We start from the raw sequence: 20,918 nt of genomic DNA on the forward strand, positions 1-20,918 counted from the left end.
AGAAGGCACAGTCCAGAACATGCTCCCTGTTTCACTACCAAAATGTTTTTTTAAAATTCTGCACTGATCTGTATTTGCTTAATTTAGGATGCAAGAAAATACTAGTTATCCATGAAAAATAAACTCGCAAGAGAGGAGTATTTCTGCAATAAATAAATAAAATTTAAATAAATTCTATTGTCAGAGGTTTCCCTGTATTCTTAATTCTGAAGTTGGTTTAAGCGTTTAAAAATATACATAAAGAAATCACCTGTCTTCCATGACAGCCTCTGTTCTCTTTCTGCCTGTTATGTGAGCATGAATTTCTGTTTGCTTATGATCACTCTTCTTCATTTTCAGGCTACCATGTATTTTCTTCTCTCTGGAGCAGATTTGGCTAATAGCTACTCCTGTCTTCTGAAGAAAATCTGCATTATATCCCCAATCTCATGCAATCATTCAATCACATAGTGAAACATTTTATAGGAATGCTACAGATGCATTTGTGTTAATCCTTTCCTCCTGTAAGTTTCTTCCTAGTCAATTTTGGAGAATTCTTCCAGGAGAACTAGATGAACCCACAGATACTTTATTTCAAACTACATTCCATTTATCTAAGGTCAGGAAATGTGATGTAGGAAATAATTCCACATTAACTGAAAGATGGGCTATTTAGCCTGTTGGGTCTTTCCTATTCATAATTCAGCATATTCTCTGTGTCCTGTGGTGCAGCTGTGCTATGCTCACCACAAAGTGACAGTGTCCCTCAGACTTCCCACAGCACAGACAGGTAATTACAGAGTCTTGGTAGCTGATAGCTCATAGAGAGCTGTGTGAAAGTAAGGAGTGCCTAGATTAGATCCACATAGATCTTTTAAAGGACTCTTCCTTTTGATAGTAACTGAAATATTTGACATGGACAATGTCCCTGATTTTTGCATTCTTTTTGTTCAGTCAGACTGCTCAGTTAAGAATCTCTGAAATACTACATTATCAGACAGAAGAAATGCCAGAGAGATTCTAAGTGCATATTCTTCCATGTAAAATGCAGGTTTGTGTCTTCCAATATAGCCCATTACATGTTTATATAATACAAGAACAAAAATGTATAAACTACCAAAGAAAGTCCATTAAATATGGTTGAACATTATAGCAACTGTTTATCTATTATCAGTTTCTAAAATGATGCAGACAATTACTGGGCAAGAATTAAGTACACATGTACTTTATTTCAAAAGAATGCTCTGAAGTGCTCATTTTTAGAGTTCCATGTTTTTTATTACAATTACAAGATGAATGATGAAAGCTTTTCCACCCAGAAAACACCTCCTTGTGCCTATTAAGCAAAGAATTTGTAAATATTGTGGAAAACATTGTGATCTCAACAGTCAATACACAATTCTAACAAGACAACGTATCATAGGTAGCAGTAACATGAATTATACTTTCTATATAAGGTGGTTTTGTGGAACCTGGATGTTGGGCAAATACTTCTTGTAGCTAATAATCAAATGTCACAATACATTTACTTGCACTGGATTATCCCAAAGACATTCTCAAAAGACCAACTGTATTGTGCAAACAAACACTAAAATTACATTCCTTCTCTCTAACAGTATTTAGGTGGCAAATTTAAGACCTAAGTCCTTACAAATGCCAGAGGATTTATGTTACCCATGTAAACTGCCCTCACAGCTGTCTTCCTGTACAGTAATAATTACTAAGATCTGTGTTAGAACCAATGTAATTTGCAATATATGCCTAGAATAAATATCTAACATCCAAACATTAACTAATCAAAGGTATGGGCTTTCCTATGTACACACAATAGGACAACATGGCAAAAATAGAAAGCTGTACCTTTTACAGGTTTTCAAATATATTCTCACTTACTTGATGCTATTTCAATTTTGAATCCAAAGTGCATTTACATAGATGTTTTCAAAGATGGGAGTTCCCATGAAAGACAAAGTCCAAGCCCCAGTACAGCAGAGTAGCCTTGCACAGCTCTCCCAGGTTAGAGGTGGCAGGTGCTGAGAGAGGACATGAGCCAGCCTCTGATCTGCTGGGAGCCGACATCACCCAGCTCCAGCTCCATACCCACTTTAGTCCACAGCCTGCCTTCCTGGCCTTCCTTGGCTGCCAAAGGAAAAAGCTAATTCTCTTCTGCAGGACATTCTGACCAGAAGCTTCTCTGAATGGAGCTTACTTTGTGTTGGCATTTTTTTATTTACTATGGGATGGACAGCCAGCTAACTCAGCTGACAGACAATGGGCAGGAACACCATGCGTGTTATCATTAACATTGCTCCTCTTCAGCTTCTGCTCAACACTGCTGCCATTTATCCTCTGTTTCTACCATAGTAAACTGCTATCACAAGCTGTTTAATTTTGAGAGCTGCTCCAAACTCCTCAAATGGACTCCATCCCATGGTAACTGTAGCTCTAAGTACTAACGTGCCTTTAAGTAGTGCACTGAATATGCTTACACTCAGCTAGAAACTGGTGAAAATAATTCTCATAATTCTATTTTGAAAACTGTATCACTTGCCTACAAAGTAACTCTAGTAGCCAACAACTACTATTTACACAGCATTTTCTATCCTTTGGTTTAGAGATAGAGACGATTTCTCTTCCCTAACCACAGCTGCTCATAAGTAATGAAGGGCAGGAAATAATACATTAATGTTACAGAAGTTCTCAAAGGTCTGACAAATAAAGCAATTATGCTTAAGAACATTTATTTTCTAAGTCAGTATAACAAATAACCAGAGGGAATACTAAATGTTCTGTGGGAAAAGCAATACAGCTGCATAGGTGAAAAGTTGGTCCCATGGTACCTGAAGGCAGTACTCCTGTTCATCAGGATGAGAACTGGATTCTTGTAGGGATGTAGGTGTGATCACTTTAAGGGAGTTCTGTGTTTCAGCATAGTTGGAAATGGAAATGTGCATCATTCTCATACAGAACTCAACTGATTACTTATTTTTTCCTGCTTCCAAGATATTAACTAACTGTCAATGCTCTTAATGCTGTGAAAGTATTTCAAGCTATTAATGAAAGATAATTTATACCTCCATCAGCATATAAGCAAATGCTGAGCTCTGCTTACGTAAGCAATCCCCACTGACCATGATAATTACTGGTTCTATATTTCCAGTCTCTTGTATGTATATTTGCTAGAATGAGGACCTCTTAATATGTATAAATGAATTGTCAACTATTCATGTAAAAAGTATGCTCCACTTTTACTTACATGTAAAATTAAAAGGAGACACTACATATCACCTACTAACTTTTTGATCAGGTGGTTTATGAAATGCTGGTCAGTGAAAGTCAACCAGTCACCTTTATGCTAGAAAATACATCTTTAGGAGAAACGACAGAGGGAGAGACATAAAAGGTTGAAAGCATAGAAGCAAACCCTCATAACTACTATGAAATCTCTATTGCTGGATGACCAGATTGAATCATCATTTAGGTAGGTGTCATCAAAGTTCACAATCTTGAAGTCCTTCTTAAGGTACGTGGCATTCAGTTTGTTCAGTGTTCGAGCAAAGGTATATTTAGATGCACAACTATATGCTTCCATATTGTAGACTTTGTGGAAATGCATATCAAAATATGGATTATCCTAAAAAAAAATAATTTGAGAGAGAATGAAATTACTACACACGTTACTGAGTTAGAATTGCAATCTGTTGTTCTCTGCCTAGCTACCTACAGGGCTTTTTCTCAGTATGATAGGCTCTAAAGGACTTCACATACTTCTGCTATTCATCTTAAATGGTATTTTAAAACTTTAAAAAGTAGCAGCTGTAATTCTTTGTCATTGGGAATTTTTTTTGAGTAAAACTTTTTAAGTTTTTGCAAGCAGTACACTCTACTTTATTGGTCCAGTGTTGTTTTGAACTGAATCAGTTTGTTATGTTGCCTAAAACACAGTATATGAAAAGCACTTGCCTGGGGCTGTAACCGTCTGCGTCTGTGGGAGAAGAAGAATATTGATTGCTCTTCCTGCCTGACTTGTACTTCCTTGTGCTTTCTGGCTCTTTGACACAATTAATTCTAGCAGCAGACAAATTCTTTTAAATTCTATGGATATGAATACCTATTATGAATATTTATAGCAGTGTTAATTACCCCATGAGTTTGAGGTTCAATTAGGCTTTTCTTTAATCAAAAATGAGACAGATTTTGATCATCCCAGCTGTAAAAGGCTGAATCATTTCTGAAGAATACTTTAGCACAACACTTCAGAAGAAAGTCTCCATTAAAATTTCTAATGAAATTTTGTTTTCAAATATACCCTATAATCTATTACATTAACTGCAATTTACACTGGAAGCTGCAGATGGAGAACTTTTATTACCAGTTATGATGACCAAATTAGAAAACACCCAGCTTCTGCCTGAGGTTTGAACCAGAGATGAAGGCTATTATAATAAACTAACAAACAAAAAAATTTCACCTTCCTCTTCCTCTCCAACAGTGCAAATGTGATGTGGAGCCTCTCACATGCAATAAAGCCAAAATTCCTTGGTAACTTGATTTTATTTTTCAGATAATGCATTTTAATTGCATTTTAATACTTGTATTCTAAATTGCAAAACAAGAAAATTATTTTCTATGTATATAATACAGAATGTGACACTTACTGTATCTGCTTCTTTTCCATCAATCATCTCCAGATCTTTCAGAAACCACTTTTCAACTATTTCATATTTCTCCTCTCGGTCCACTCGCCAGTGTTTAACCATACATATTTCTACTTCTTTACTTTTAGTTACTAGAAGAAAAAAAGAGTTTAGATATGCAAGCAAGTCTTTCCCAAAGTTAAACCCTGACAGCAGGGCTGTATGGGGTTATACTGGACTTGACAGCTTTATTTTGCTGTAGTAGTAGGTAGTAGGAACAGTGCCATGTTGTTAGTCTAAGAAACCTGTCGGATTTTAGCAGATTTAGGATTTATCTTACCCATCCTTTGTTCAAAAGCCTTTCATGTGAATTCACTGCAATGAAATCCTCATTCTGGCACTGGGTCTGCACTATCCTTCTTACTTCAAGAGGGAGACTTTTTTGGGGTGCTGCAGTTAGGAAATTGCAAAACTTGTTTTACCAAGGTTCTGCATTTACATGACTTCTGCTATACTTTCCATTCTGTGAAGGATGTGCTCTTATGACGCCATTACTTTTTTAAAAAACTGTTATTTCCCTATCTAGTATGTAAATGAAATCAACATTCAATTTTTTTTCTTAAAGCTTCCAGTTGTCCAGTGCCAAATTAATAAAAATTACTGTTTTCCAACTTAGGCAGGAAATGAGATTAAAAAGAGCATGAAGATGCTCTTTGCAATAACTACCATTATTAATTGATTGCCTTGAGTGCTGACTAGGAGACTGGATTTCTGTAACAGACCATTACGAGTGTGAAAAGTACCAGAGCCTGAACAATCTCCTGCACATCCAGCTGCTGATGCCTGCAGGCCAGGCCACACTCCCAAGCTATCTGGTAGCCCAAGTTATGGTCAAGAAGTCACCTACATCTGGCAGGAACATTTCAACTTCACAGCACAAGGCTAGGAACACAGGAGCAAAATGCTTTTATTTCCAAATACTGCCTGAATTTTTGAAACCCCATTTTGAAACTTCATTAGTTTTACCTTTCTCCTGTTAAAATATCTCTCATTCTCACCTGCTTATAAGAAAATGATTATTAAATAACAGCAAAGTACATATGTTAGAGATATTCTTTCTTTCCATTGTAAAGAAAAACAGTGGAAAATACATATATTTATCACAATTTCTCTCAACCTATAGCTTCCCTGCCTGGGAAATACAAATAATTTTTTTCCTTGGTCCTATCAATCACAGTTACTCAATCATTTTTACCAAAAGACCACCACTGTGTTATCTTCCATGGAGAAATGACAATGGTTTTCATTTGCAAGCAAATCTAGCACATTATTCCTAGGAAGTTCTCTTCATGCTTTCAGTTTCACCCATTTTGTTTGCTGATTTGCTAGCTTGTAAGGGAATATGTTGTCTCAGAGTTAAAACTAAAGGAAGCAAGCCTAGAACCCAAATCCTCTCAAAAATACAAAGGGATGTCCTAGGGCCCCCCCAGATCCCCACATTGCCACTGCTGCACCCCTCTGACAACAGAAATTCTATGACATAAGGACAGAGCACAGATCTTATGCCCAGTGAACACAGTGATGAAACTTGGGTGTGCTATTTTCAGTTAAGAGAAAAAAAAAATTTCCTGCATTTTACATACTGCTTGATCTTGCACTCAATTAAAAGAGTCAAAGAATTTTCTTTTCATGGAGAGCATGAGCTCAGATCTACCATGTCACTCTATTAAGCTCTAAAGGCTTTGCTTGAGGTGGGCACAGCAATACCTTCATAGAGGACAAAGTATTTCTTAAAGCCTTTCATGGACTAAACACCTTTTCCAGTATCTCTGTAGGACAAAAATGTTATCTCCACAATTCCATCTTGGGTATACCAATACTGAGTTGTGAAAACCCCTGAATGGGGCTGCATTTCAGCTCTATGTTTTTCTGGGGTTTATAAATTGTTTTGTGAAAGGACACTGTCACCAGCATGCAAGAACTGGGACTTGCTGTTGGGAAAGGAAAGGAAATAGTGTTGGCCATATGGCACCAAAAAAAGATTGTTCAGTTATCTACACCAGGATTCTGTTGTTACACACATTTCAAAAGGCATAGACTGAAGTTTTGACTGTAGTTTGACTGATTTTTTTTATGGTAATTTGAAATCAACAGAAACACACACAGGTTGCATTGCAGGGATAAGATTTTAGATAATGTGTTTTGCTCCTACAGAATCACAGCAGAACACAGTAGTGGCTGGCAGCTGGATGCAATCCATCTTTCAGAATCAGATTTCCACTCTACTCACCACTTACTCAACCGTGCCTGAATATATTAAGAGAGTGTAATATTGGATAGTGGAGAGATCCTACTCTTAATACTCTACATGAGTTTTCCTTTATGTCTTTAGAGACTTCCAATCTGTAAATCTGATTAGAGGCTTTCTTTGATGGTTTGTTCTCCTCTACCTAAAAAAGAAGTTTTTAGGAAAGATTTTAAAGATGCATAATGTTAATTCTCCTTTTTGGAAGTTTCACAAGTGAACTGCTTATAGAACTCAACATGAAACTAATCATACTTCTACTGATAGTTTATGAAACTCATCTTATGAATGAGATTTATATTTGTGTATGTTTAGAAGTCCTATGATATGCAGGAATTAATGCCTTAAAACTGCTTTTATAGTTCTAACATACAAAGCCTGTTCTACCAAAATTAAAGGAATACAGGGAACATAGCTGGCTCAGGTATCCAATAATCAGTAAAAGAGCTCATGTGTTCTAAGGACTTTAGGTTTTTAGGAAGATAATGAACATAGAATACTGGATGCCGACCCCATGTATGTCTCAAGCACACATTATTTCTACCTATTACATGTGTTTGGAACCTGAAGAGGAAACAGACTGAAATAATCACCCACTTCAACCTAACTACTTACAGATAATATATCTCTTCTTATTATTTTTCAGTGGTTTGAAATAATAATTTAAAAAACCCAACCAGCTTTTCTGAAACCTCTATGAAATAGACTATTCACTTGAAAAGAAATTTAGGAAGTAGCTAATTACCACTTAAAACAACCTTGTTTTCCTCAAAGTAAAAATCTTGTTTTACTCAAAGTTTGTGCTAATTACTAACTCCAGTGTGTATTTATTTAAACCAGAAGTCTAATTTGCTCAAAGTGGAAAAGGGACAATATGTGGGACATTAGACCAAGCCGAGGGGTAGTACAAAAAATTTACAAATGTTTCCTGCAATGTAAATGCAGGAAAAAACCTGTAGAATTTGGAAAGAATCTGCAGAATCTAGCAAAGAATCTGTAGAAAAAGTGACTAGAACTATTGCAAGAGTTTGCTCTTTCCAGAGCAGTTCGGGCGCTCACAGCGCTGCCCGGCCAGAGCACGGCTCTCAGCCGCGGGGCAGATGCGGCGTTTCCCCGCTGGTGTCAAGCCTGGAGCCGGCGTGCCTCACACCGGGACAGAACGCCGTGTTTCCGCGCAGGTGTCAAGCCTGGAGCCGGCGTGCCTCACACCGCGACACAACGCCGTGCTCGGGGGCTGCGGGAGCAGCGAGCCGGGCTCCGCGCTGTGCCGGGGAGCGGCTCGGCGGGACGAGGCTCTGCCCGCTCCGGCCCGGGGGCGCTCAGCGCCGGCCCCGCTCCCTCGCCTTCCCCGCTCCCGCGTCCCCCACACAGCCCCGGAGCCCGGCCCGCCCGGCGGCTGCCCCGTACCTGCGGCGCACAGGTAATAGCGCTGCGCGCCCGCGCCCTCCACCTCGATGAACTCGTGCAGCCTCTGCCGCCGGGGCCCGAACAGCCTCTTGGCCAGGTCCTCCTTCACCAGCGAGGACATGGCACCCGCGGAGCTGCTCAGCGCCGGGCGCCGGCCCCCCGCGCCCCGCGGCCGCCACGGGGCACCACGGCGGGGGCTGCGCTCCGCCCGCGCCGGGCCGCGGGGCGCGGGGCAGCATGCATGGCCGGCACCGGCACCGGACCTGCCCCCCGCCCCCCAGCAGCGCCGATAAAACTTCGGGCCAGCGCCGGGAGAGGCCGGGCCGCGGATTCCCCGCCCCGTGTACCAGCGGTGCGCTCCGGGCGCAGGGGCCGGTACCGGCTGCGCCGCCCCGCGGCTGAACGAGCCAAGGGCCGGGGGTGCCGCGGGGCCCCCGCCAGAGCTGTCACCCGGCCGGGGGAGGACGCAAAACAATCACACTAGAGGCGATTTACCAAAAGAAAAAAAAAAAAAAAAGCTGTTAACGCAATTCTTTTTATCAGTAGTTGAAAGCCCTGAGAATTTATAAAGGAATTAGATGGCATTACGGCTGTCACTAGTGTTCCTCCAGTAATAGCTTTTTGGCTATTAATAGCATTATGGGCAAAATTACCTTATGCCACTCCTTGTAAACAGAAAGTGAACTCACGTCCAGAGGAGTCGTCAAAGGCAGCCTGGGCACTACCGCAGAATGTTTGCACGTCTGAGAGGTCTTTCATATCAGACATAAATGTATTTGCAGAAATTTTGGTTGTTTCCGCCATTCTGCAAGTGTGTGGGTGAAGTTCCTGGAGCTGGGTGCTCTTCTAATTCCAGTATCCATGGTAGTCTGTGCTAGAGTTTTGCCCTTTGGACTAGTTTCTAGCTGCTTATAAAAGTTTGGATATTCTCTTCTTATTCTTATCTTCAAGCTTAGCAAATCTGGATGCCTTACTGAGTTTTTCATTTTTGTGATCTCAATGCAACATAGAAGGAAATGTTACCTTGGAATGAAACTGAGTGCTAAAGTGAAGGCAAGATTTAGAATCTGAGGATATTTTAAAAATCGGCAATATTAGAAATAATTAGTGACTTAGGTCTACATGGTGCTGATGATGTGAAGCAAAATGGAATCAAGTTAAAATGATGTAAAATTAGGGAAAATCATCCTCTGCTATAGATGCTAAGCATATTGGGTTATGTGGAAAAGGATTGAAAAGAAACTAGGTTTTGATTTATTATGCTCTCTTTTGATTGCAAACTGTGTTTTTGTAAATGCAGCTATGATTTTTAGATATATAGAGTAATTTCCTTCTTTGATTTGGGAGAGTAAAGTTACTCTAAGCCTTAGGATTCATAAGTACAGTGCTTAGGGATAAATTTAATCTCCTAGCTTTAAAGTGTTATTTTAGGAAAAGAGCAGGATGCTCACTTCCAAACCAAGACATCCGCATATCAGGAAAATGCCTTCTTATGGAGACTTCCCAGAGGATATCTGAGGCACAGGATGCCCAGGTTCCTGCCCACAATTTTGATGACTTGGCCACGCCTTGAATATGAGACTGCTGTACAAATTGGCTTGCAGTTCACTGTCCCTCTCTGTGGGCCAGACATTGGCAGAATTGGCAAGGCTGATACCCCAGGCTTCAGTTCATCACCACCAGTGTTAATCATGCCATGGCTGGAGGCTTCAGTGCTCATACTCAGTGCCAGACTCCTCATTAGGAAGCAGATTTTGGCTCTGCCAGCCTCTAGCTCATGTTGTATCTCAGATACTTCAGTATTTTTTTCAGTTCTGAAGAAACAAAAGTACAGACAAAAAAAAATTTAAAAAAATACTTGCAGCTCTGGAATAATTTTCAATCAGTTTTCCCCTTGTTAAAGATTCAGATGGTATCAGAGTAACTACCTAGAGGGCAAGTGAGGCATCACTGGCATCCTGGACACGATGGAGCTAAGGCAAAAATGGTGCATAAATCTGATTTCTCTTGAATCAGATTTTCATTTTCACTGTTTGATCATAATGTGAGTTTCCACAAGAGTGTTTTGAGATTTGATATATTAATATTCCTCTGCAATATCCTTTATTGTATTTATTGTATTCTGAAACACTGCATTAAAAAACCCTCTGAGAATATGGGTCGAAAGGTGCAGTGATGATTTTAATGGGTAATGTTTTAATAGGAAACATAAAAATTTGTAATTCACTCTTGCTTTTGATTCTTTTGATTCTTTATTCACTCGTCCTCTGTTACAACATCGCAGATTTCAGATGCACCTTAGCTGTGATAGTATAAGCCCAAATCCTCACAGTCTGAAAGGCAACAGCTGAGCTATAACTCACACAGCCAGCAAGGATACACTAAATGTGGACTGGGAACAACTTATCTGACACCCAACATCCCAGCCAGCCATCCCTACCTCAGATAGTATACCACTCCTGAATGAGGATCTTATAGACATAAATCAGAAAAAACTAAACTAATTGTTACAAGGATCACAAAGAAATTTACATCCAAATTTAACTGGGATTTACATGTAACTGTCCAAATAGATGAATTACAGATGATTGCGAAAGCCACACAACCCCTAACCCAGGCTCACAGTGTTATACAAAGGGAGAAGCAGTCACCAGGGAAGTGTCTTAGACCCTTCTGCTAGATATTAAGATATTAATTACTTATGTACATTTTTTCCCCCCTGTTTTTCCCTTGAAATTTTTTCCTATGTCCAAATACAGTTTTCTTTACCCAGGATATTAACTTTAACAGATGTAGCAGCAGATCCAAAAAGGATACATCTCTTTAAACTTCATAGTTTCTCATCACAGTGCTACGGTAAAAATCTATTCACTACCTTTAGGAAAAATATTTGTGATGGGTCCCTCTACTTCTTTGAGTCTACCATTGGACATTAGGATATGCATGCAATGTGATTACTTGAGGCTTGATCCGAAATGCATTAATTTAATAACAAAATTGTCTTTGATTCTGGTGAGCTTCAGAGCAGTCAGTACAGGCACAGTACAATAGCTACCATATTTAGGGGGGACTTCACCGTGCCTGCATGTTGGAGCCTTCCAGAAGATGTACATTTGATCTTTCTCGCAGTTCCTGGCACACCTTAAAAAGCAGTGTTTGCTGGAAGCACCTTCCCCATTGCTCCTTGTTTGACAATGTCATGAACTAATGGGAAGGAAAATGCAACATGAAGAATAATTTCTCAGAGCTGCAAAGAATCCCTATAGACCGAAAAATATAATTTATAATAGGCTTTACTTTCTGATAGCAACTGATTCTGTTTGAGGTTTCAGCCAGGTACAGTATTCTCTGTTAACAGTTACTTTGTTATCTGTAAATATTTTTCACAACTTTGAGTCCCCAGACCATTTCTTTAATATCCCAGATGACATTTTAGCATGTAAGCTAGAAATTATGAATGACATTCTACAGTGACCAAGCTGTACAGAGCAGTTTCCAAAGCTGACTTTAGAACACTAGTTCTGAACAATCATCATTTTTTCCCTGTGATTTACTAATGATTTTTTCTCAGGTCTCTTGCCCCACTGGCATTTATAGAGGATCTGACTCCTAATTATGGCTAGTAATTTCCATGTTTTTGTAGCTATGCCAATAGATCTCTGTGCAGCGAAGCATAAACCTAGCTGTGTTGTCCTGAAAACTTTTTGAAGCAGCAGAAATAGCAGGGTTTCATGCAGAAATGCTCTTCAGTAAGCAACAGCTTGAGACACTCAGTTTTAAAGTAGGAGCATAGAAATACATGAAGTAGAAGAGGTCATTTGGTTAAAATGTTCTTGCAGAGCTGCCTTTCTCCTGATTGTTTTGGGGAGCCCATTAAAGGAGTGTTGTACCAATGCCAGGATATTTGGGTGCTCAAACAGACAATGATTCAAGATTTCATCAGTTCTGGTAAAGAAAATTAAATCCCAAATGTGGCTGGTGTCTCTAATGATATGATGTAATTACTTGGTTTTAAAAACCAGTACTGTACTCTTTTCTTGAAGAAAAGAGGTAAAAGAGTTTATTCTGGATTTTATTTAACTGATGCTCAAATTCCTCTAGTTCATATTGACTTTTTACTGGTTAATAATTTTCAAAATGTAATCATGAGTGTCACTGGTATAAATGGTCCCACACAATGCCAACATCCTATCCAAAATTTTCCTTTCAATAGCAAATAGACACATCCTTCATATAATAGTAACCAGATGCTGTTTTATGGATGGAGTTTGAAAGCATTTTTTGAAACATAACACAAAAGTATGAAGTATCCAACACTTCTATGAAGAATTTACACATTAAATTTTACACATATATGAACTAAAAATTAGGGCTGCAAGCAAATTAACTTAAATAATAAGACTTTCAGTTCCTGTTCAGCAGAGCTCCTAAAAGCACTTTGATAAATTGCAGCCACATTTAATTAATGGTGTGAAATCCTGGCATGATGGATTCATCATTGTGTTATTCAAATCTAACACATTCAATATCATACAGTTCTCTTTGTGGAGGTAAAACCAGAAAGTTAAGAACAAAGAAAAAAAAAGGAAAAAAGTTAAAACAAATCCTATGAGATTTTATGCATACAAATGACCATTAATCTTCTGACAGCTGGAAGCTTTTGAAATTTTAGCTCAGGAGTTTGACATCTGTGGCATATTTTACAAAAAATACAGAGGAGAGCACATAGTAGAGAGTAACATTGATCAAGAAGTGAAGAAGTATCTTGATAATACATTAGAAGTAAATTAGGTTGTTACACAAATCAAAGTGCCCTTTTATGTTCTCATTTTCTTGTAAATTTTTTAATAAATGGATTTTTTCTTCCACAGTTACCCAGAACAACTTTAACAGATATTCTGTCAAAAGCCTCTTTATACTTTTTAATAATGATTTTCATCTCTATCTCTGTAGTTGCAAGTAATAAATTTAATTTGTCTTGGCACAAGAGCCACTCTCTTCTCTCATGAAAATTGAACATTATTATTAATGTAGATAGTCAATTACTTCAGATTAATGTGGATTTATATTTTAAATCAATACATCACCGTGATGCAAAGCACTCTTAAAACACTGTAAACTTCTGATGGATATCTAATCCATTTTTTAAAAATTCATAAAGTCGGGAATCTATACAAGTGCGTAATTTGTGTGGATGTTGTATTTAGGCCATGAGCGCATAGTTGACAGTTGTGTGGCTTAAAGTATATCTTACTCTATATAGATCTTTGTAAGTTCTTATCCGGTCAGTCACTCAGAAATGTTAACGTCAAATACATCAAGAGAAGAAATAAAACACATAATTTTGAGAGTAACTTTAATTCATTGTAGGAAAATACTGATAAGAGCGTAGTGGACACATCTCCAAATGCTTTCAGAGGTGGCTGCTGTCACCAAAGAGATCAATTAGTCAATTACAAAGTACAGAGATCTGTACAAGGATCATTAATGCAGATATAATGACATTAACACAAATGTACGAGCATTTGCAAATTGCATGATCTGACTTTAAACAAGTTTCTAGCATTCTCTTCCTGGAGTGTTGAAATGAAGACAAATGGCTGTTCTGCATTGTCCACTTAATGGAGTCCTGCACATGCAAGAAACTACTTGAAGATGGGAGTATTCACAGGACTGGCAGATCAGTAGATATGCTTTTGTCATAGCAGGATCAACTTGATCTAGCTCATTTATCTGGTCTGTTCCTTATCAGAGCCACAACTTCTGTAGTGGTCATAAAGTCTACTTTTGCGCATACCAAACTGCAGCACTTAAAGATTTCTAACCCTCTCTTTGCTTTACCCAGTGGATGTTCTTGGAACTCTCTGGGTACATAAACTGAGGAAGATTTGATGCAGGGTATTTGAAAAACAGAGTAGGTGTGCAGGCCACACTTCTGCTTTTTATGACTTGAGAACTCCTTCAAATTTGGTGCTGAAAACTTGGATTCATTATGGGTTTTTTCTTGGTCTTCATTCAATTCTTATATTTCACTCCAGAACCGGAAATCAAAAACTAAAATTGTATATTAGTGTAAGATCAATAAAATAAAACTACAGGATGTTTCATAAATTTTTTTTGTCTGAAATTTGAGCTAGAACTAGAGAATATTGCGTAATGAGAAGATTCATTCAATTGCATCGTTTAGTGAATCCAGGCTAGAGGCTGCTGATTTTGTTTTCATATTTTGGTAATTTTTTTTAATAGCCTGGAAAGAATACTGAATGAAAGTATCAGATATATCTGTCCTTCCACCCCAATGATTCAAGCATATTGCAACAGGTTAATGAATTTTCATTATGTCTGCCAAACATCATGACAGAATCAAGGCCTTTTACTGAACTAATTAAATAATTAATTTATTCTGCGCCTTATTAAACCTGGTTTCCAAAGAATTCCTGGCTGCTGGGTGGTTGAGTTTGTAGCAGAGCTGCATTACGGCTATGGGGGACCTACTCCCTGCTTGGACATCAGACAAAGCTGGTGAGGGCTGCTGTGAGTCCCTGACCACAGAAGAAGTTTTGGTCATAATTAATGTCTGACTGGACACCAGAGGATCCACATCAGCCCAGTTTCAGTTTCTTCTGGAGTGAGTGCCCTGGTGGAGCATGGACCCTGCTGCAGCTCGTGCTGCTCTGGTGCGCTCCTCTTGTGTGGCTTTTTGAACATCTATCAATAACATTAACCAAGAGATGGGGAAATTTGGTGTGTGGCAATCATGACTGCATGCACCTGCATGTGTGCCATTTGTGCAATTGCCTTTTGTAAAAATGTTTTCTAGGCTAGAATGTTGCAGATAATTATGATGGTTTAAATTATAAATGTACATTTTAAATTATGTACACATAGCAACACGTATGCTACTGTGTTCCTTGATGCATTTTGTTTTTCATTGCTTTGCTTTGCTCCTCTTCTCTCCAGCTGCTTACCCTTGAAGCAAATGAATAATCCCATTGGATTAACTGTTCTCATTTGAAACAAAGTGCATACATAAATATGTTTTGAAGTATTTTTCTTTCATTCAAATAATAACTTTTTGTACTGCTTTTCTTTTTACTAGATACATTGACAGGAGTGCCCTGGGCAATGTTCAGTTCAGGCTGTCTCATGTTGGAAGAGCTCTGTTACTCAAAGCCAGTGATTATTTTACAAATAACCTGGTTAACCTTGTTGTCTAGTTATTCTCCACAGTGAGAGTACAGACAAGAGTAGCTCTGATACAAAGAAGGTAAAGTAGCTCTGATATCAAGAAGATAAAAGGAGTCATAATTAGCCAAAATAGAGAATTTTCCCTGCTTCTCAATATCCTGCCTTGACTCTGGAGTAGTGGCAAAGAAAGTGGAATATCAGTACAGAAAGAATCCATGTTGGGCCCATGCAAGTGGCCTTGCCTAAAATCAGCTGGATCCTGGTAATCAATGCTTTAGAGACATTGTAACCCTGAGATTGTGTTCAGTCTGTTATGTTTAGTGACCACCAGTAGACCTATCTTCTATGAAATTATCTAATTTAATTTTAAAATAATTTATGCTTTTGTCCTCCTTACCATCCTTTGGCAGTGAGTTCCATAATTCTGTTAATCTGTTGGATTAAAAACGTATTCATTTTTTTTTCATTTCAAACCTGCTATCTGAAAATATCTTTAGACATTTCCTCATGTTTTTGTTGTAAGAAGAAATGGAGGGCTTCTTTCTGTTTTCAAATGGTTTGTGATTTTGCAGCTTGTACTATATCCTTACCCTTGGTTATTTAATGTGCAAACTGAAAGATCGTAACCTTTTTGCAGTCTCCTTATATCTCTGATCAATCTTTCTACATTTGCCTCAAGATTTTTCTTGTTCTATTGTTGGAGAGTACTTCTCAGCTGAATGTAGCAGCCCATCAAATGCCAGCTATTTGTCAGCTCTAGATTTGGCCAACATGGATAAATTGTGTCACCTGATTATTTACTACCTTTTTTCTGGTTTGCTTGTCAATATATTTTATTTAAATGGTCACTGAAAGACCCTGAAATAATTTTTTTTTCAGTGACAACTAACCTTTTGTTTCTGCCTTTTGTTTTTCCTCTATTTTTATGGGTTCATGGGAGGACTTTCCATTTATCCCATACCAGCCTTACCTACATCAGTCTTTTCTTTTCTAGTTCTCTTCAGAGAAATGTCTCAGAAGCCTGGATATACTCCTTCAACTGGACAATGTGACCATAGGATTGTCTGCTTTTTTTGACAGTTTAAAATATGCACAGCCATGACTCATCTCTGCAAAACATTTCGTTTCTTCTGTGTTTGGTTGTTTCACAGGTTATTTTTTATCCTGTGAAATAATGTAGTTTCTACCCATTTTTGTCAGACACAAAATATTGTCGAATGTTGTCTACTCAAGGAGATTTATTTCTCATTTTACCCATCCACTCCCCAACTTTGCTGTAGTCTGCTCATCTGGTTGACCCTGCAGATATATAGAAAGGCTCCTTCATTCACAGGTGTAGAGGTCTGCCTGGACAGATCACAACAAATTCTTTCCACTTTTTCCTATATTCTTGAAGCAATAGTAAACAAATAAATCATACCAGAAAGTTCAATATGTTTCAGACACAGTCTCTGTAGTGGATAGAGCAGGTAAAAAATCAGTTACAGTATAAAAGCTGAAACTCAGGAGTAGCTGTTGGTTGAGTTTTTATTTGTGTAGTAGAAAGCATTCAAATATTAAGTATTTCACAACCTGTATATTATTGTATTTTGTAAAGAATCTGTTCTATAGATTAAGATGTACCTCGGGACTTTTTCTGAAGAAACCAAAGATTTGTTTCTCAGATACTTCCCTATCACTACTGCAGAAACTTTTATGATTAAAATATATTTAGTGTCTGTGGGGAAAGTGGGATGCAACCCACATATCTGTAGGGCCCAAGGTTTGCACATTCCCCTTGTTTCAGAACACAGATTTTGAAAAGCTCAAGTATTTACTGAATAGTTGGTCCAAGCAAAGAAGCCAGCAAGACTGCAGGCAGGTAAGGAAAATAGATTTCTGCTTATAAATAATTAATCCAGTAATGCTGCTGCCCCTTATACATACCCATTGTATTTATGCAAATGTAATTTAGAAGGAGAAAGAGCATTTGCTTGGAGTGTGCTTGGAGTGCAACATTATTGATAGCTCTCATGTCTTGGGCTATTTCACTTGGAGCTGTCATTCCTGCCTGGAGCATGGGAGTGCTGATCTCTGCTCCCAGCTTCCCAGTCTTGAGGGAGCTGCTCTTGGCAGCCTTTGCTGTGGGACAAAGAAGAGCAGGTGACAGTATTGAGCACTGGCAGTGTGTGTACTCTGGGGAAATCTGGCCCTGCAGGATATATTATTAGACATGAATACTAGAGTACTGAAATATGCCAGTACTTTAAGAGAACTGTGACTATTTCTCATATTGAAGCAGCACTTTGCTTTGAGTCTTTGCTGTTATTTTACATTCTGCAGAGGGTAAAGAGAGAGAACAGGGGTAAAATGAGATAATTAAGGATGCATGAAAACAGTTTTTTTGATACCAGGGCAATGAATATTCAAGATGTGAGATTTATATCTGATTATGAGATTTATTTTTAGACTTTTAGACTAGTTCAAAGACATTCTCTACAGTGTTATCAAGTTTCTTTTTCTCACAATTAAGCAGGACAACAGACACAGAGGACAAGATATTTTTCTGCCCTCTAAGTTTTAATACATTTATGTAAATAGAGTAATCCTCTTTTATTAAAATAAAGAGCAAAGAAATTTTGATTCCAATTTCTTAGTGGATACAAAATTAACAGGCTTTCTAGAGCTAATAGGTTTTTGTTCCGTCATGTGAAGAGGATAAACCTTTTCTGTAGGCAAGAGACTTGGTCTATAGCATTTGGCAAATATTGAAAAATATTGCCTCTTTTAAAAGGCTGCAGCATCAGCTGTCTCACTTATCATGAAGGTGACTGTTCAACTAGATAGCAGTTCCTAGTGCTTACAGTTCCGTATTTTTGCAAGCTGACTGGTTTTTTTATGTCAGTTCACAGAATTGGCAGTATAATCAGTGTTCTGTTCTACCAAATATTTCTTAATATTTCTTAAGTTTCAAATAGCCTTTTTATAAAAAAAAACATGGATTTTTTAACAAGTAACTCCAAAGAAGAGCAGAACATTTCTGTATTTACCTAGTAAAACACACCTCCAAGCTATAATTTATTGAAAGTTAAAGGAAAGAACATTGCACCACTCTCCAAACAGGCAGTATTTTCAAATAAAGCCGTACCCAAAATCTCATCAAAAAATTTTAATTATACCTCAGGCTCTTGACCTTGTGAAGTGAAATGTTGACAAGTATCTTTCTGATTTTTTGCAAATGAAGCCACAGCCCCATCAAACTGTGTCCAAAGTAGTTAAGAAACAAATATCCACTGTAGAAAAATCAATGCTATGCTGCATGGCAAAACCAGTGTGCCATACAGAACACTCTTTAAAATGTTAAAGATGATTATTTAAATTTAAAATCCTTCAGATCATATGAGACACTTCTTAGCATCCTATCCTATCCTATCCTATCCTATCCTATCCTATCCTATCCTATCCTATCCTATCCTATCCTATCCTATCCTCTGTGATTTGGGGGACCCACTACACTGGAAAATTTCCTCCTTTGTAAACATTTCTGAAAGGATGGCCAGAGTGTTTGATATGTCTCAAGACAGCATAAGTGAATTTTTCCAATTACTTTGCTATTTCCTTTTTTTAGGTCTTTGAAAGACCTTGAAGATCAATACCTCAGTAAAAAAAAAAAAAAAAAAAACAACTTAAAAATCAGTCTTTTAGAATCTGTGTGCTAAGGCTGTGAAAATTGGTAGTTATGTGTTTAATACAAAAATGTGATTGATATGTTGGAGAAACAGCTGAAGTAAATGTGGCTGCAAGTTACTAGTCAAGTGTTTTGGTGTTGTTTTATTTGATAGTAATTGTCCAGGAGAGGTGCATATATCAGTGACTTTGTGGACTGTTCCCACATGGTCTTCCTTTCCATACAGCCCTTAATGCAGTCTCAGTGAGGGAATCTTATGCTTGGTTTTCTTAGAAATGTTCCAATGTCTACATTTTGCTGCCAATATTTTAACTTGTTTACTGATTATATTTCAGCATCTGTTTAGTTTTTTTGGTTTTGTGTATGTGTCCTTTATCTGTGAAGTTAGAACCACTATTATAAGACAAGGACATGCACCAGGTGAATGCTATTTAATGCTGTTCAGAAAACTCTGAAACAGCTAAAATTTCAAAGCTCAGGCTTTTGCCTCTGAAAGCTGAAGAGGGGGATTTTTTGTATGTACTTTCAAACTTTTAAAAATTAATTTAAAAGCCCTTAAAATCTTTAAGGTTTTATTTTCAAAGGCAAAGAAGGTAGGTCAGTGCTTTAACAATTACCTGCTGCACTTTTTATTAATAATAGAATAATATTAATAGTGTCAAAATAGTGACATCTGCACTTTTGCACACATAAATGTATATTGATGAGTGTTATCTGGTAATTTCGGTGAGCACAGCTTCATTTATATTGGTGAATAGGAAAACTCAAGTAAAGGACATTGAAGCCCCTGGCTGTTTGTTGTACATCTACAAAAAGAACATCTGTACAGGAAGAAATGGCAAGGGAAGACTTTACCCTACATTTAATATAGAAGTCATTTTTGATATAAGGCTGAAGATTTCTTTTCCTTTTTAAGATTACAAATAAGCAAAAGTTTTTGTTTCCCACTCCAGGATTCTTTGCTGTATTTTTAATGTATTTACCAAAGGCATTTTCAAGTGTCCCAGTTGTTATTCAAATTATGAGTCCCTGAGGTTAGAATTCTCTCTAAGTAGTTTTCTAATGCTATTTACCCAGTGTATTCCTGCTCTAATGAAAGCAGTAGGTTTTATATCAAGACATGCCAGGTTCTGGAGTTAATTGATTATGTTCTCTGTAGGAAACTTTGAAGTAAGAAACCTGATTTGTCTCCATTGAGAATGGAGAAATGGGGGAACTTACTGACACTGTTGGAATACTGCAGTGTATCTGTAGGATACTTTGTGGTCTTCAGTGATAGCCCAAAAGTGCTTTTGGTTTTTGGTGTGTTTAATGACATACACAGGAAAGCAGGAGAGACTTCACAGAGTTATTTAATGGAATCAAATAATGGTTCTAAATGGCTATGAAAAGTTAAGTATTTTTAATCAGACTCTTTCGTCAATGCTAAACAAATAAAAGTCAATATTTAATATTCTCAGAGATAACTGAGGTTTTGAATAATGCTCAAACTACTCTACAATAATGTAACTCAATCTGAGAATGCCAATTGCAAGATTGTTTGTTGTAAGTTTTAGCAAAGTGTATTGGTTCATGATGATCATAGTTTTGTGGATTTTTTTTTTTAATAATTTAACCAAAATATTGAAAACTAGTTTCTTGGTTTTCAAAAAACTGTGAAACTTGTACATGATTTATAATAATCTCCTGTGCTGCAGAATATGCTATTAAAGAAATTATACTGTTCCATGTGTAA

The 20,918-nt window shown here is 37.7% G+C and overlaps 1 protein-coding gene across 1 annotated transcript; it reads right to left on the minus strand.

Moving 5' to 3' along the window:
• Positions 1 to 1,197: 1,197 nt before the first annotated feature.
• EXOC1L (exocyst complex component 1 like) lies at positions 1,198 to 8,729 on the minus strand. The gene is made up of 3 exons (XM_005483924.4): positions 8,329 to 8,729; positions 4,638 to 4,768; positions 1,198 to 3,613 (listed from the first exon to the last, which is right to left on the minus strand). Exons 1-3 carry the CDS (start codon positions 8,447 to 8,449, stop codon positions 3,350 to 3,352), a joined length of 516 nt encoding a protein of 171 aa, XP_005483981.1. The 5' UTR covers positions 8,450 to 8,729; the 3' UTR covers positions 1,198 to 3,349.
• Positions 8,730 to 20,918: the final 12,189 nt, after the last annotated feature.

Source organism: Zonotrichia albicollis, chromosome 5, assembly GCF_047830755.1.
Source record: "Zonotrichia albicollis isolate bZonAlb1 chromosome 5, bZonAlb1.hap1, whole genome shotgun sequence".
Taxonomy (NCBI): domain Eukaryota; kingdom Metazoa; phylum Chordata; class Aves; order Passeriformes; family Passerellidae; genus Zonotrichia; species Zonotrichia albicollis.

Coding starts and splice junctions, on each gene's coding strand:
- EXOC1L (XM_005483924.4), bottom strand. CDS start 8,449: ATGTCCTCGCTGGTGAAGGAGGACCTGGCCAAGAGGCTGTTCGGGCCC. Junction 4,769..8,328: donor CTATTACCTGTGCGCCGCAG/GTACGGGGCAGC, acceptor TTTTTCTTCTAG/TAACTAAAAGTAAAGAAGTA. Junction 3,614..4,637: donor ATGGAAAAGAAGCAGATACA/GTAAGTGTCACA, acceptor ATTTTTTTTTAG/GATAATCCATATTTTGATAT.